This window comes from Bos taurus, chromosome 13 (assembly GCF_002263795.3).
Source record: "Bos taurus isolate L1 Dominette 01449 registration number 42190680 breed Hereford chromosome 13, ARS-UCD2.0, whole genome shotgun sequence".
Taxonomy (NCBI): Eukaryota; Metazoa; Chordata; class Mammalia; order Artiodactyla; family Bovidae; genus Bos; species Bos taurus.
The window spans coordinates 42,460,805-42,478,117 of NC_037340.1; the positions used below are offsets into that span (position 1 = coordinate 42,460,805).

General features: G+C 48.6%; 1 protein-coding gene across 3 annotated transcripts in view; it reads left to right on the top strand.

Annotated features, from left to right (window-relative positions):
- SYNDIG1 (synapse differentiation inducing 1) overlaps positions 1–17,313 on the top strand; it is a 104,162-nt gene that overhangs the window by 47,001 nt on the left and 39,848 nt on the right. For all 3 annotated transcript variants that reach the window (XR_009496793.1, XM_010811288.3, NM_001076263.1), the window contains 1 exon segment: positions 2,335–2,892. Coding sequence is in view for 2 of the 3 variants with exons in the window: in XM_010811288.3 (XP_010809590.1) it covers positions 2,413–2,892 (480 nt within the window). In the remaining variant the exon portion in view is untranslated.

A 17,313-nucleotide genomic window follows, 5' to 3' on the forward strand; every position in this document is an offset into this window, starting at 1 on the left:
TGCAGGTTCTCAGTCAACTCTGGGTGGTAGAGATGTAAGCTGTGCCTGCCTCCAAATGCCACAATTTCAACCGACTTCAGGATTGGTGCAAGGCAAGGAGATCCCTAAGTAGCGTTAGTCCAATCCTGTAACCCTTCAGGCTGTTACTTTTGACAGACATTCACTGAACACCGGCTGTATACCAGGGCGAGAACAGGGAGGAAACTGTGGTCCTTTTGTTTCAGACTCTGGGCAGGGCAGGGCTGAGGAGGCGGTGATGTTGAGTAGCTGTCACATTGGCAGAGAAGGATAAACCAGGAGCTGTAGGAGAAACCGGAGCCCAGCGGCCAGGAACGCACCAGAAAAGGGAGGGTCACACTGGCTGCGCTGGAACAAGGGACTCCATCCAAGAAGAGGAATTTAAACAAATGCAACATGTTATTTGTAAGATACTCACTGCAGATCCTGGCAGAAGGAGCTGAGTCTGAGAAGCAGATCTGAGCTTCAGGAAGGTTTTTCTGGGCTTGGTGGTACATCCAGCCCTACACAAGGGGCCCATCAGCTTCTCTGTGGAAGGATGAAGATCAGAAAGGCTGGATGTTTGGACCAGAAACACCTGGAGGAGCTGGGAAGGTGACCAGGTGTGGAGGTGACGCTCACATGCATGATGTGCTTCACAGGCACTCGGAATTCCTGGTTTTAGCTCTTGGTTGTTCCCGGGCCCCGGGGCTGAGGTCTTAGAGGCCCAGGAGCAAGAGCTGCCACTGTGTTCTGACCTCTCTCACATGTGTCACGGTGTCAAGCTGGTGACACCCACACCTCTCAGTGCATACCCTGCCCTCAACCAGTCTCTGTCAACATGATTAAACTGCTATTTTCCCACTAATCGCAAGGGTGTCTTCTTTCTCTCCTCTGCTCGGTGTGAAATTTTAGATTCCTGTGTGTGTGCATGCTCAGTCGCTTCACTTGTATCCGACTCCTTGTGACCCTGTGGACTGTAGCCCCTCAGGCTCCTCTGTCCCTGGGATTCTCCAGGCAAGAATACTGGAGCGGGTTGCCATTCCCTTCTCCAGGGGATCTTCCCGACCCAGGGATTGAACCCGAGTCTCTTATGTTTCCTGCATTGGCAGGCAGGTTCTTTACCACTAGTGCCACCTTAGATTCCTGTAGCTACCTCCAAACAAAGCAGTTATAATGTAAGACGATTCTTAAATCTCCTAGAAAGCCAGAACAGCAAAAGCCTCAAGATGGAATGTTGCTACATAATAGTTATTAACTTGCAAAGAGGAAAAGCTGTCTCCCCAAAATCGTAAACTCTGGTGTCTTCTTCTTAACATTTGAAACTCTAGAAAGGAACTAGGGGGAAATAGTTTAGAAGAATTCTTAATTGTATCCCAGATACACAGGTGTTTCTCTAAGCCAAGCACCCTTGAGGCAGGAAAATTTTCAGTCCACTTCCTGGGACCCTGCTGAAGGCTAGTGTGAATGTCAGACTAATTCTAACATGTGTGTAGAACATACTAAAATGTGCATGTAAGATTTTCTCAGCTGGGGAGCTTAGTCCATGTACAGCACTAACATGTAGGTCTTCTTATCACTTACCTTCTAAATCTGTGTGGGGCATTTTTATTTTTTGTTTTTATCATACAAAGGCATGTTATGATAAGTTATAAGCAAAAGCAACTTAGTTCTTCAGAAAAAAGAAAAGATAAAATAGATCAATATTTAAGATATACTAGACAAAACATCTGAAAATATAAAGATAAAAATACATTACTCAAAAATTTTGAATTTATTAGTATATAAAGCTTTTAAATCCCTCTAGTTAAAATTTCATTCACAAGAGGTTGTAGGTTGGTTGCTTGTTGAAAATCTATTTGAAAAGATCAAAAGCTAAAATAATTCTTTATTCCTTTGTTCCATCAGTACTAAGTCACAAGATCTTTGTAAGTCAGCCCTTGCTTCCTTGGTGCGAGTTTTTCTGCTGGGATGAGGAGCCTAGGAGAGTTGAATGAATGGCCCCACTTGCCCCGTGGTCGAGGCTGGTGTGGGTGGGCTTGCCTGTGGATTTCAGAAGTCAGCTGAAATCCTGGTGTTCTCTGGGGCGACAGTGGTCCTAACTCCTGCACAGCCTCCTTCATTGGGAAGCAGAGTCTGTCCAAAGGTGTTCAGGGTCTATCTCTGCCTCCCTCTGGCCACTGCCCCCACCGAGCCTATCTAAACCATCAGGGTAAGTGGGCTCAGACCAGTGACTGTTCACCCCAGCGACCAGGACACACTGGGACAACCAGGGTCTGACTAATGAGCTTTTCAGGTGTGATTTCCTTGTCTCATCTCTGTTTCTTCCTCCTCCAGGAGAAATGGGCCCTGTGAGGCAAGTGTGACCCTCGAGTCCAGCCCGCCAGCCCGACGACCAGCCGGGAGGACAGCACCATGGCTGGAGTCGTGGAGCAGAAGAGCGGGCTGGTGCGCGACAAGCTCGGTGAGGCCAGCAAGAGGAACGGCCTCATCAACACGAGGAGCCTGGTGGCCGAGAGCCGGGATGGTCTGGTGTCCGTGTACCCCGCTCCCCAGTACCAGAGCTGCCGAGTGGTGGGCAGCGTGGCATCGGCCGGCCCAGACGGCGCCAGGAATGAACCACTCCAACAGCTGTTGGACCCCAGCACGCTCCAGCAGTCAGTGGAGTCCCGCTACCGACCCAACCTCATCCTATACTCGGAGAGTGTGCTGCGCCCCTGGGGGGACGGCGTGGCAGCTGATTGCTGTGAGACTACCTTCATCGAGGACCGCTCACCCACCAAGGAGAGCCTGGAGTACCCCGACGGCAAGTTCATTGACCTCTCGCCCGAAGACATCAAGATCCACACGCTATCCTACGACGTGGAGGAGGAGGAGGAGTTCCAGGAGCTGGAGGTCAGAGCATATGTTTGTCACAGGCCATCGGGAGTGGGATGTGGGGCTCTGGGGGGACGAGAGCCAGGCAGGTGCAAGTCAGGACATGAAGCCAGTGAGCAAAAGTGCAAGGAAACCACACAGCCTCCTGGGTGCCCTTCACTCAGAATCTGTGTAAGAGATACAGGGATGGAGAAGGAGGTGAGGTCTGGGACCTAGGGCTTCAGCGGGGATTCTGCTTAGGGGACACAGGTCGAAGCCATCAGGATGGGACTAAGATGCATTTAAGGGTTGACCGTGCTGGCAGCTCAGGGGGCTGGGGGTTTCTGCTGACTGCCTGGCCACAGGGGAGAGTGCTGTGCTGTGCTAAGTGGCTTAGTTGTGTACAATTCTATGGATGGTAGCCCACCAGGCTCCTCTGTCCAAGGGATTCTCCGGGAAAGAATACTGGAGTGGGTTGCCATGCCCTCATCCAGGGACTCTTCCTGACCCAGGGAACAGTGGCCACTGGCCAGAGCCCCCAGGGGAAGAAGGTTCCTCAAGAGCCTGGAAGTGTACACTTGGGGACAGTTGGGGATGTTTTGGCTGCCACATGTGGTTTCCTTAATTTGACATTCTGGAGTGTTTACTAAGGATTGTTGGAACAGCTGAAACCTAAAACCAGCTGGAAGAAATAGTTGAAATTGATAGCATAAGGGGCAGTCAAGCTGAATTACTGTGGAGTCCCATCTCCCGTAGGGCGGGCACGGGCATCAGATCCCAGTCTTAGAAACATGCATGTTGGCCATGGTGTGCCACACTGTTGCCCCCATGGCGGGGTAAGGGCAATGCCATAGGGGTCTGAGCCCAGGAGACCAGCACCGAGGCTGGGGGGCAGTCGTTTCATGGCTGTGGGGATGGCTGGAAGAAGGCTGCCCCACTGGGCTTGCCAGGTTCCCCTACTGGCCTGAGCCTGAGAATGCCGGCTGGCCACTGGCCCCGGAGACAGGACCACACACCTGTCATCATGTGGCGGCCACATGAGTCCAGCAAGCCAGAGCTCTGCAAGCCTGTGTGTGGAGCATACGTTACATCTGACCATCCCAAGCAAGTCATGTGGCCAAGACCAAAGTTGGTGTGCAAGGGGCTGCTCAGGGTGACGGGACAGGAACATCTCAACTGGGGGCCAGGACGGCAGCAGCCCCCAATGAGCAAGGGTGCAGACCGCTCACCATCACTCTTTAATCGTCAAACTGAATGGAATGAGAACAGTCGTGCTCCTATTGTGAATGAAACAAAAAACTCAGTCCACACTGACCTGAGGCTCTTCCCAGGAAGCAGCTATACTTCAGACAAGAGAGAAAACGTGGTTTTGCATCCTTGGGCAATGCCATAGCATCACTCAGTCTACGGCAGAGCGATTTCAAACAGGAAATCGCAGTTTGCAGAGAGCTTTGCCCAGGTAGGAGCAGGGTCTGTCACAGGATCTTCCACTCTGCTCTCATTTCCTGCCTGATTGGGCTCGTCCTTCACTTGCAGCAGAGCGGTCCTAGTGCAGATAGGTCTGCTTGCCAGGCACGCGTCTGCTGAAGCTCGTGTGGCTGCGTCCTCTGGGGTCTGGGGTTGGCGGTGTTAGCAAGCAGATCTGTAGCTGATTATAAGCATCTCGCAGAGGGGCCTCAGCCATAGCATCTGCCCTGCACTGTTTCACAGCAGAGAGTCGTCCTGGGGGTTCTGGAGGCACACAAGGACGGAGGGTGGCTAAGCAGGCCACCGCGGGGGCCCTGGGGATTCTCCAGGTGCATGATCACCAGGCTGGGGCCCTGCAGCCCTGGGACCTCCTCCTGGTTCCCGGACACAACAGCTAAACCTCATCTCCAGGACCCCAACTGCTGGAAATCACATTTCCTTGTCACACAGACAAATTTAAACTGAGAGACTCAGGCACACCTAATAAAGCAGTTCTGCAAAATGTCAAATTCGGGTTTAAAGCTGTGAAAAGAAGTGGCTGCAGGTCAGGACTGGAGGGCCTCGCCACGTGTTGAAAGGCTGATTGCCGCCCCTTTGTGACAAAGCCAAGTCTGTGCATCCATCAGAGAGCCCGTGGAATGTCATCACTGGGAACCAGTGACGCAAGAGCAAAGGAGAAGGAGATGCACATTTTTGGAGCATCTTCCCTCCTCCCTCCTCTCACCAGCGCGTCTGACCCCAGAGCCTGAAGGTGGCAGGCTCTGTCCCTGCCACTGCATGTGGGAGGCGGAAGCTTGGAGGGCTCCCAGGTGCCTCTGCTGGCTCCATACGCCTATGTCCTGACGGCGATGCTGTGTGGTCCCCAAACGGCTGTTTTGGATACAGCCACCTCCTTACGTCTGAGCCCTCAGCTGGACCTCTCTCCCATGAAAAACCACAAGTCCCGGAAACCTGTCGGGAGAGAGAGGATTTCACACTACAGGTAGCACCTGCAGAGGCTTCTTCACACACAGGAGAACAGCTAGAAGGACGTGCAAACACTGGACGAGAACCCCAAAGCGAGAATGAGAAAGAACAACAAAAATAGAAGAGGGGACCCAGAGGAAACAGAAATCACTCAGAAAAAAAGCAGGCAGTGTTTTAAACACAATCTGATGTCCCTTGAGGCTGGGAGAGGCTGATCTGGGGTGGGGCGAGGAAGCAGGATGCAGTTTGGTTGGTTTGCCTGGCTGCCCCGGGCTGGACCCTCACACGCAGTGATGACAGGGGTGGTAAATGGGGGTCCTCCCTTCACTACTGGTTCAGGGGCAGTGCTCAGACTCTCAAATGAATGACCAAGCTCTTCAGGCTCTTTATCAGATGTAGAAAGTGGTCTTTGTCAAGATGTGGTTGAACAGAGTTTTTTAATATAAAAAACAGGTGTTTAACTTTGCCAAATGTCCATTCAGATCATCATGTGTGTTGTGGGGGTCGTCTTTATCCTATTGATATGACCTATTACATTAATTGATTTTCACATGTTGAACTATCCTTTCATATACTAAGCAATCCTGTATGTTTGGGGATAAATTGGCCATGGTGTTTGCGCCTCTTTAAATATTGCTGGATTCGACATGCTAACAATTTGGTAAGATTTTTATTTCTGTGTCCATGAGGACCCTTGGTCCTTGACAACTGCAGTTTTCTTTTCTTGTGTCTTCTGGTTTTGGTCTCAGGGTGACACTGGCCACAAAGGATGAATTGGGAAGTGTTCCTTCTTCTTCTGTCTGAAAGATGCTGCCCTGTGCTGGGACTTTTTCTTCTCAGATAGTCATTCACAGTGAAGCCACCATCTTCTTTGTGGGAAGATATTTTTTTTTTTTACTACTGATCAGACCTGATTTCCTTATGATTTGAAAGAAAATCTTTAGGTTTTCCTTTCATCTTGACTCAGCTTTAGTAATTTGTGCCACTCTAGGGATTTTCCCCTTTTATCTTAGTTACCTAACTTGTCAGCATAAGGTTGTCCGTAATAGTACACTTAAATCTTCTTGCTTTCTGCACAGTTGGTGATGTTTCCTCTTTTTCCTGCCTAATTTTGTGATTTTTCCATTTTTTCCTTGCTCAGCCTAGCCAAAGGTTTATAAATTCTGATGATCTTTTCAAATATCTGTTATCTGGTTCCACTGATTGGTCCTTCATTTCAGTTTTACATTTCAGTGATTTTCACTCAGATATTTATGATATTTTCCTCTCTGTTTTCTATAGTCTAAATTTGCTCTTCTTTATTTAATTTCTTTAGGCTGGAGCTTAGTTATCGCTCTGAGATTTTTCTTCCTGTATAATATATGTATTTAAAGCTATAACTTTCAAACACTATTTCAACTGCCTCCTATAAACTGTGATATGTTGTGTTTTCATTTCCTGTTTAGTTCAAACTAGGATGTGAGGAGAGCTTCCCAGGCGCTGTGGTCCTCTCCCTTCCAGGAGCTCCTGGTTAAATTCCTGGGTCATCCAGCTTTCTGCCACTTGGCCCAAACAGATTAGAGCCATAAGTTGGGAGAACTGCAAGGTTTCCCATTTGTGGCTGGGAATGGAGCTTCCACCCTGTGCTCCCCAGTCAACTCAGCTCCATCTAGCAGCAGAGAATCTGGTCTCCAAGAGGAGCCCCTCCCTAGCAGAAATACTTCATGGCCAAGCGGATGATGGGTCTGGATGAGCTCAGGGCAAGATCAACCAGACTCACACTATTCTTTTTTTTTTTTTGTACTCCATGATTTTGTGTATAATATTCCTTTTTTAAATTAATTTATTTATTTTAATTGGAGGCTAATTACTTTACAATATTGTAGTGGTTTTAGCCATACATTGACATGAATCAGCCATGGGAGTACATGTGTCCCCCATCCCGAACCCTCCTCCAACCCGCCTCCCCATCCCATCCCTCAGGGATGTCCCAGTGCACCAGCTTTGAGTGCCCTGTTTTGTGTATCGAACTTGGACTAGTCATCTATTTCATATATGGTAATATACATGTTTCAATGCTATTCTCTCAAATCATCCCACCCTCGCCTTCTCCCAGAGTCCATGTTCTTTATATCTGTGTCTCCTTTCCTGTCTTGCATACATTTACAGACTCACACTACTCTGACTCAGGATTCAGCAGTGGTTGTAAGCAAACACCCCTCTATTTATCACTGACCCAGGGTCATTGCTGAGCCCTCCAAGGAGGCTGTTTTGAAAATTCTCTTCAGTCATTTTCAGGGACAGGATTTGCCTGCCTCCTGGCTCTGTCATACCAGAAGTCTTACAGGATATTATCTGAAGTGCTACATGCATTTTCCAGCAGGCACTAGATGTGGGCAAAGAATATGTCCACAGATGGCTTGTGCTTAGGTTAAGAATATTAATCAAGTTAATTATCTTTAAATAATCTGACATGTATCCACTTAAAACATTAGGAAATTTAATTACTCATTTTCCTCCCTTGAGACAGTATGTTTGGTTCAGTTCAGTCACTCAGTTGTGTCCGACTCTTTGCGACTGCAGCACGCCAGGCCTCCCTGTCCATCACCAACTCCTAGAGTTCACCCAAACTCATGCCAATTGAGTCAGTGATGCCATCCAGCCATCTCATCCTCTGTCGTCCCCTTCTCCATCTGCCTTCAATCTTTCCGTAAATAAAAAAAATATATTTGGACATTCCAGTTTCATATGGCTCTAAGTGCAGATCATTCACCCTTAGATGAATGATCTGAAAATCATTCAAAATGATCAGGAGATCTGTCTTAACTTTCCTTATAGTCACATCTGATCTAGTGCTATCCAACCTGCAGCAAACTCCTCTTTCTGTAAACAGGCCTATGTGAATAACTTCCTATCTGGAAATTAAATTTACCTTTATGGAATAAATATTTTGAGGGCATCCTACATACTGACAATTTCCAAAGACGAATTCAAAAATATCATGTGCAATGTAAGCATGATCGGAATAGTAGTGTGCCATTTACTGTTTTCATTTTCTGTGTCAAGGGAAACTCTCATTTAAATGTGGTACTCTCAGCATGTTTCTTAAAAAGTAAAAATCAATATCTTTATATTCTCATCTTACATTTGCCAGTAAAAGGCACTGGAGTGTGTAATTATAGCCGTTTGATGAGGGGAGAATCTCTGAGATAATAAATCCATCTGTCATAAGAACACAAGGAGATCGTTCATCATGTTCCTCTGAAATACTTTACGATAAGCAGAAGGATTGGGGCATCAGATTGAATTTGTATGCCAAGGAAATAAAACCTTTTTACTTTTTCAAGCCCACACTGATCAGATCTCTCATCCATGGCTTCTGAGCCCCTGCTCAGAATCACAGTTGGGAGAAAACTGTTTATCTGTTTTGACAAAGGAGAATGTTTCATCATTGTAAGACTACAGTTATTCTGGGACTTCCCTGGTGGTCCAGTGACTGAGGCTTCACACTCGCAACGCAGAGGGCCCGGGTTTCATCCCTGGTCAGGGAATTAGATCCCGCATGCCGCGTCGGAGTTCAAAGATCCCACATGCTGCAATTAAGACCTAGATCAGCCAAATAAAAATTTTTTAAAAAGACTACAGCTATTCTAAGATTGCCAGGAGTAATATCAGCAACTTCAGATATGCAGATGATACCACTCTAATGGCAGAAAGTGAAGAAGAACTAAAGAACTTCTTGATGAAGGTGAGACAAGGGAGTGAAAAACTGGCTTAAAACTCAATATTCAAAAAACTAAGATAATGGCATCCAGTCCCATCACTTCCTGGCAAATAGAAGGGGAAAAAGTAGAAGCAGAGACAAATTTTATTTTCTTGGGCTCCAAAATCACTGTGGATGGTGACTGCAGCCATGAAATTAAAAGACACTAGCTCATTGGAAGGAAAGCTATGACAAACTTAGCATGTTAAAAAGCAAAGACATCACTTTGCTGACAAAGGTCCATATAGTCAAAGCTACAATTTTTCCAGTAGTCACTTATGAATATGAGAGTTGGATGACAAAGACAGCTAAGCACCAAAAAAGTGATGCTTTCTAATTGTGGTGTTCAAGAAGACTCCTGAGGATCCCTTGGACAGCAAGATCAAACCAGTCAATCCTAAAGGAAATCAACCCTGAATATTCATTGGAAGGACTGATGCTGAAGGTGAAACTCCAGAACTTTGGCTACCTGATGCGAAGACCCAGCCTATTGGAAAAGACCCTGATGCTAGGAAAAATTGAAGGCAGGTGGAGAAGAAGGTGACAGAGGATGAGATGGTTAGATGGCATCACCAATTCAATGGACATGCATTTGAGCAAGTCCCGGGATATGGTGAAGACAGGGAAACCTGGTGTGCTGCAGTCCATGGGGTCGCAAAGAATCAGACACGACTTAGCGACTAAACAACAATTCTAATGAAATCAGCTTTCATAAGATTACAGATAGCTGTGAGTCAAACACTAACACAATAAATGTGATTTGAATGACAATGAAAGGAGAGTCCATGACTTTGGTGAATCTCTTTCATACTCAGTTTGAACAAACACCAGTAAAATTTGATTCTAAATCACATTGGAGTTTAATAAAATTTCTCCAAGCTTAACCAAAGGTCCACCTATTTTAAGCAATATTCATGTAACAAAACCCAGTACCAAGAGCATCCTTTGGGGTCCCTGAGAGACAGATTTGCTCAATGCTTCATTAAACGTCTCTCCTCAATGCGTGCCCCTAACACCCATGTTCAGTGACCACCATGCATGCAGAAAACACTCGTCATAGCCTGGAGCCCTGGGGAGGCCATTTAACCTTGGCCCATGTTGATAAAAACCTCATCTTCCACTTACTACAGTATAATGTTTTCAGAAGAGGAAAGTGATCATAAACATTCAATTGTGTTAGAAGAAGCGCATCCTTTGAATTTAAAGTTTTGGTGATGACAGCATGCCCCGCCCTTTTTTGGCTGGATTGTGAGGCATGCAGAACTTCCCAGACGAGAGATCAAACCCATGCCTCCTGCAGTGGAAGCTCAGAGTCTTAAACCCGGACCACTAGGGAAGTCTGACAATGCCCTTAAGGGAATGATGTGAAGCATCACCCCTATATCATGGTCTGTTCAGCTGTTTGTCCATCATGCTTCTGCGGAACAATGGGAGAATAACCAGAGAAATCAAGCATGAGCCCAGCTTCACAATTGCCAATATTTTTTTTTTCCCTTGGCAAGCCATTTCACAGCATTTCCTAAAAAGATAAGGAAAAGCTCACAGGGCTAACATGCAGATGGTTGTTCACAGACATACTATGAATTCTGAGACGCAAAAAGAAACCGACACAGGGGAAATAGTGCAGGTGGCTGGCCCTCATGTGCTGGAGTTATGCTAGATTTCTATAAGAAGAGGCATTTGGCCAGTGCAAGGATCATCAGATCATTCAGACTATTAGCAGGTGTGAGAGACTCCATCCTTATGGACAAAGAGCCTGCATGTTGTCCTTGTGGTCCCAGGCATTGGGTCCGTGGTGCTCATACTCACCAGGAGGAAACAGACATAGAGAAGGCAAGAGAGAAGCCTCACTGTGCAAAGTGCTGAGGGTTCCTGTCTGGCTGGTCTCCAGGGAGGGTGCTGTCCCCATTCGGAATTGGGATGGTCCCACCGTGGCTGTCCTGGATGTCAGCTGAGGGTCCCAGAAGGAAGGATCTTTTCTCCTTGATAATGAAAACCACACCACATATCATGCCCCTGTCACTAGAGAAATGCGAAACTGAGTTAGGAAAACAGCCTCTGTTCAGTTAAAAAACAAATCCACACAGCAACAGGTGCATGCTGCTGATGGCATGTAGGTAGGAAAACATAGGAAAATGTCCCCTTTGCATGGTTCACCCAAGGTGCCCATAAATATCCACCTGATATCTGTCAGCAAAACATCTGCCAGCCTGCAGTGGTGCTGAGCAGATGAGTCATCAGAAACCTCAAGCCTGGAAAAGTGAAAGCCACCAGGGGGTCTGGGGGATGGCCAGTGTCCTCCTCAAACAGGTAGAACCTGAGAAGTTGGAGGACACTCCTCAGAGTGGAGAGAAGTATATTTAGAAACAGAACATGTTGCTTGGAACAGTAACCTTACATAAGATGCTGCTCATGGAGGTCTACACCGTGAAATACAGATTCAAAAAGGATTTAGCAGAGAAAGCAGTGGTGTTTGGGGGAGGCTTGGTGGAGGAGGGTCAGTTTGTAAAGGGGGAGCAGCTGTAGCTTGAGGTCAGATCCCAGAGGACAGTGGTCTTTCCAGCACACCATCCAGTGCTCTGCTGGCCCAGGCTGGGTGAAGTCTGCATATGTTTCAGCATGGCATTGGGTGGATTTTCCTCTTGTGTTTCTTCTAGGAAATAGGAGGAAGATCTAGGTTTCAATAGGGTAGCCAATTCCTGAGTCTCCTCTTCTAGTCCTTTTGTTTTTATCCCTTTTGAAATGTCAGTAAGCAGCAGATCACCCAAACCGAGTTAAATAAAGTGCAGACACTTGAGGGTCCTGTGAGCAGTCCCCTCCCCCATCACCTCACCTCTCATTCATTCCCCCAACCCCCGACTCCTGATCCCCTCAACTTCCCAGCCCCCCACCTGGCTTTGCAGCCCCTCCTGCACCCAGAATATTCTCTCCTCCCCTTCACTGAGCTAGTTTCTCGTCAGCATCCAGGTCACAGTGTTCGTGCCCCTGCTGACAAAGTCTATGTTTTGGCTTGTTTATTTTCTGTCACACTGGACACCGCCAAGCCAACTTAAGTTGAGTTTCCCAGAAGCGATCAGTGATGTGAGGACTGATGAGCACCTGATTTACTGGGAAATGCCCCCTGAAGACCAGCCGGTCAGCAGGGGGAGTAAGATGGGAGGCATCCAGGAGGGATGTGCTTCAAAGCACAGAGGCGCCCGGCCTGGCTGCAGGACCGGGGATGGGGGTGGTGTCCCCATGGACACCATGGACGGAGCAGGCCATGGGTGAGTCGAGTTTAGCCTCCAAGGTGAGGACCGGAGGCAAAGTTCCTGGATACATCCCCAACTCAGCACTGAGTAGGCGCCTGATGACCCATTGCGGTGATGGGTCTATCAGTGAATAAACGACTCTGTCCAAGGGCCTCCAGGTCAATGTCATCCTTTTTTATAATCAAAATGCAGCCAGACTCTCCCTGTGTGAGCACCCAAGCTCCTTGAGCATTTATGCTCCTGGTGAGCATTTATGTGACCTGGACTTTGTTTAAGGGGATGCTTTAAAAAGTCTCCAAAGTCAAGTCCACAGGGCAGATGTGGGAACAGCGCTCCACAGGGCCTGTGGTGGCCCCAGGGCCTCCAGGCAGTGATTGGCTTGGTGCTGAGACACAATAGCAGACTGTTTACCGCAAACCACAAAAACAGAGACAGGCTCCAAACAAGGAATAAGGAGAAAGCAGAACATGAAGACTGTTATTGGCATTTCATTAGAGAAGAGAGAAATCCCAAGGTCATTCTAGCTAATAGACCTTCCCCGTGACTGCAGAGAAAAGAGGAGAGAGTAGGGGGGCCCCACCAACTCCACTCAGCCCCCTGCCCATCCTTAGAGTGTCCATGGGATTGAGCAAGATCGAAGCTCCCAGGGACAGCCTTGTGGTCCCTCTGGAGAGGACGGAGTCAGAGGTGCATGTGGACAAGCTCGGCATGGCCACCGGGCCGCTGTCCCCTGCAGAAGTTTGTCCATCTTGGAACAAGATGAAGAGCCTCGTGGAAGCTGAAGAACCCAGGAGAACTGAGGACAGAGAACAGAATGAGTGACTGTGGGCCTGTCATTGTTGTCGTTGCTGCCTATTTGCTGAAGCAGACGTTGGTCCGGAGGTAGGTATCAGGGCAGACAACTTGGGACAGTCCTGACATGTGACGGTGAAGAGACGCCCCCAAGACAGAATCCCCATGACTCCCCATCCAAACACCTCTCTTGAGCCCAGCAGCCTCTATGTAGGTAGGTCCCAGCTGTCTAGGGTGGGGCCTGGGCATCTACATCTCTGACAACTTCCAGCAAGGCCGATGCTGCTGCCCCTGGACTGCACTGTGAGCAGTGAGGGCAGAGAGCATCACTGGTCGGTGGTCCAGGCAGCTTCTAAGCCACTTCATGGAGAAGATACAAGAAGGTTTCTCTTGCTAAAGAGGGGCTGCCCCCAGTGCCTCCTTGGGATGCCTGAGGGCCCCTCTCTCCTTCTTCTAAGGAGGGCCCTTAACCCATCTACAAGGCTCACCCCTTGAGCTCCCTGCCCCAGGACCCTGTTCCCAGTAAGGCATCACTTGACCCTCCTCATCATCCTGGTTGCTCTGGATCCTTCTTGACGTGAGGTGAGAAGTAGATCACCCAGAGGGATCTGTGCAGTGTGGGGCAGACTGGAGCTCCTGCCCCTCCTTCTAGAACCTCCAGGTGGCACTGGCCTCACTCGCTGCCTCTGCCCAGGAACTTCCTCCCCAGGCTCTTTCCACGAGTCCTCGCTGCCCACACTTAGCCTCAGGGGGCAGTGAGGATGGCTAAGAATCCTGTCCATATGTCTTCTAGAAATGTAGCAACGAACTGGTGCAGCCTCACGGAGGAAGCAGGTGAGCTCCTTGCTGGGTGGATGCCGGTGGCTCTGGCAGGGTCCTGGCATCAGGCAGTGTCCACTGGAGGTCAGTGTGTTCCTAAGGGGCTCGCAGCTCTGCCCTCTGTTCCAGCTGGAACTGCCCACCGCCCTCCACGTAACCGCCCACGTCCTGTCTGCTGTCCTTAGCATGGGCTGGGGGTCAGGTGTGAGAATGTCAGACTCCTGGCAGACAGGAGAATGTCAGACAGGAGGCTGACCTCTAATCCACCAGCTCTGAGTGCCTTCTCACAGCACCCGGGTCCACCTGGCAGGCAGGACGTCTGCATTTGGGAGGCAAAAGCTAAGGGAAGGATGCCAGGGACTTGGAGGAGAGTGTGGAAGGAGCCAGCTGCCACATCAAAGAGAGAACAGATGCCTCCCCAAATAAGAGATACAAATGGCAAGTAAGCACGCAGAGATGTCCACATCACCACCTCCGGAGAAGCGCGAACTGAAGCCAGCACAAGTGAGCCCCGCACAGAGCGTCGCAGGGCAGCCGCCGGGAACCGACGACCACCGAGCGCCGCGAGGATGCAGAAGCCAGCCTGCTTCCCCGGAAGACAGCTGATCGTTTTCCTGTAAAGTTAAACACCGTGTGACCCAGCAACCCCATTCCTGGTATTTAAAGACACGAATTCTATGTTCAAGCAGAAACTTGCATGAGTGCCTCACAGCCTTTATTAGTAAGAATGAAAAACTGAAAATAAAAAGCCTTCGGTGGACGAACGGATGGACACATAGCGGCACTTCCTTATCGTGGAAAATCACTCAGGAATAAAATGGAGTGAACTGTTGACACCCCCGGCAGCCTGGGTGACCTTTGGGGCCTGGTGCTGAGGGGGCTGGTCAGGGGTCTTGCCCTGGGCAGAGCTGTATCCTAGTTTAGGCTCTGGGCCACGCTTATGTAAGAGGTGCGGTCATGGATGTGGGGATGCGTTCTATCTTTGCAGTCCCTACAGGAACTCTGTTCTAGTTTCGACACTTTTATGTGAGTCTAAAATTGTTTCAAAGGGTGTGTGTGTATGTCTGTTTGTGTGTGTATACACATATACATCTCTGTGACTAGACTTAGTTGAAGAGTTTTTAGATGTGACCTCACACACAGACACAGCAAATGAAATAATTTATTCATATACATACATACACATACTGTACAAGGCCATCTGTGATGAATTTTAATACTCTATAACCTTCAAACTAACTAAAATACAATTTAAATACATGCATTCCTTTCAATAAAATGAAGTATTTCAGAACAGTAAAGAAACTTGGGAAATGAGTGATTTTTTTTTTTATTTTTTAATTGAAGGATAATAGCTTTACAGAATTTTGTTGGTTTCTGCAAAACATCAACATGAGTCAGCCATTGTTGTTGTTCAGTCACTCAGTCATGTCCGACTCTTTGCGACCCTGTGGACTGCAGCACACCAGGCTTCCCTGTCCTTCACCATTTCCCAGAGCTTACTCTAACTCATGTCCATTGAGTCAGTGATGCCATCCAGCCATCTCGTCCTGTCGTCCCCTTCTCCTCCTGCCTTCAGTCTTTCCCAGCATCAGGGTCTGGGGAAGTATACATATGTCCCCTCCCTCTTGAACCTCCCTCTGGTAACTGATGACTTTGAACAGCCCAGCCAGTGACTTGATAAATGGCCATAGGTTTACTGTGATGGGATCTTGCACAGAGGCATCCCTTGGTTTAGAAAATGCTCTCATTTTACAAACTAGGGAGCCCACCTCTGCCACAGGTGCACACAGACATGCGGGGCGGTGGCCATGCTCAGTGGCAAGGGGTTGAGGTACACCAGGTAGGCAGGCCCTGGGGTCCCTGCTCCTAGACAGACAGCTTTCTCATTGCTGCAGAGGTGGGGCATGGGCTCTGAGGACCTCACCCTGCACAGGGGCTGGCAACCTTGGCCAGTCCCTGATGCTACGAGAGGATGAAGAAGGCATTGAACAGGCAAGAGGTCCACAGTCAGCCTGCTCCAGAGCATGACAGCTGTGGCCCCCACTCCAGCCAGAGAGGCTTCTGGAGCCTGGCCAGGTGGGGGGTCCAGGAGGGAAGGGGCGGCTGGGCTCTCAGAGGAAGGCCCTGTGGTTCTCATTGGCCCCTCCTGAGGCACAAGTAGCTCCTGCACTTCCTCAGGGTGCAGATCCTCTGTGGTGGGTGGGCAGACGGGTGAGGACAATTGAAAGGGTGCTGTGTCCCCAATGCTCATTCCCAGGAGGTGTGCGCCCCACCTCTCTGGCAGACAGACGGGTAAGGATGGTTGGATGATGCTGTGTCCCCACAGCTCATTCCCAGGAGGTGTGCTCACCACCTCTCTGGGCAGACAGACGGGTAAGGATAGCTGGATGGATGCATGTCCCCATAGCTCGTTCCCAGGAGATGTGCACCCCACCTCTCTGGGCAGACAGACAGGTGAGGATGGCTGGATGGATGCGTGTCCCCACAGCTTGTTCCCAGGAGGTAAACGCTCCACCAGGGCCCCCGCTCCCTGCCTGCCCTCCTCGCCTCTTGGTTGAGGGTAGTGTCATCCTCACAGGCCCAGGTGAGCTGTCCGCCCCCAGGTTCACCTGGGAGCCCTTTGTCACTGGCCCCGGGGGTGGACGTGCAGCCACCCGTCGGCTCGGTGGCCGGGCTTTGTTCCAAGAGCCGCCTTGGGCTCCACGCGTCTCCGAGCTCCTGAGAGAGCAAGTGTGTGACACTGACACTAAGTGGCTTCTCTGCAGAAACACGAAAAGGACAAACTTGATGAAACGCCAAATCACAGTGTAAAATGAATTATTCATGTGTCATAAAAAGAGTGAATTCAATATTTTTTTCATTTCCCCCCCATAACTCTCACAGTGTTTCCATTAAAGTGTAATGAAAAAAGAGGGAAAAGTGAATGCAATGCCTAATCCCCAAAAGAAAGAATTCAATTTAAAGTATAATTTTTTTTCCTCCTAAAATGGCACGTGTGAGGGATTTTTTGACTTTTTATTTCCGAAATAATTTCAGACAGAAGAATTGCAAAAATGGTATGAAGAATCCCTATATGCTTGTCACCCGGTTTCCTTTGGTCTTAACCGTTTACCGTTGGGTACGTTACCGTTCTCTCAATGTGCATATGTTTTCCTGAGTTCTTTGCAAGAAAGTATCAGACAAGATGGCCTTTTACCCCTAAATGGGTGAGGTATGTTTTCTAAAAACAAGTGCAATTGTAAAAGTCAGGAAATTAAAGTCATTCCAGTACTGTCATCTCATCTATAGACCTTATGTACATTTTTCCAGTTCTTTCAATACTGTTCTTATAGCAAAAGGGGAAAACAATCAGACCCAGGTCAGGACCCAATCTTGCATTTTCTTGCTCTTCTCTTTTTGTTGTTGTTGTTTAGTTGCTAA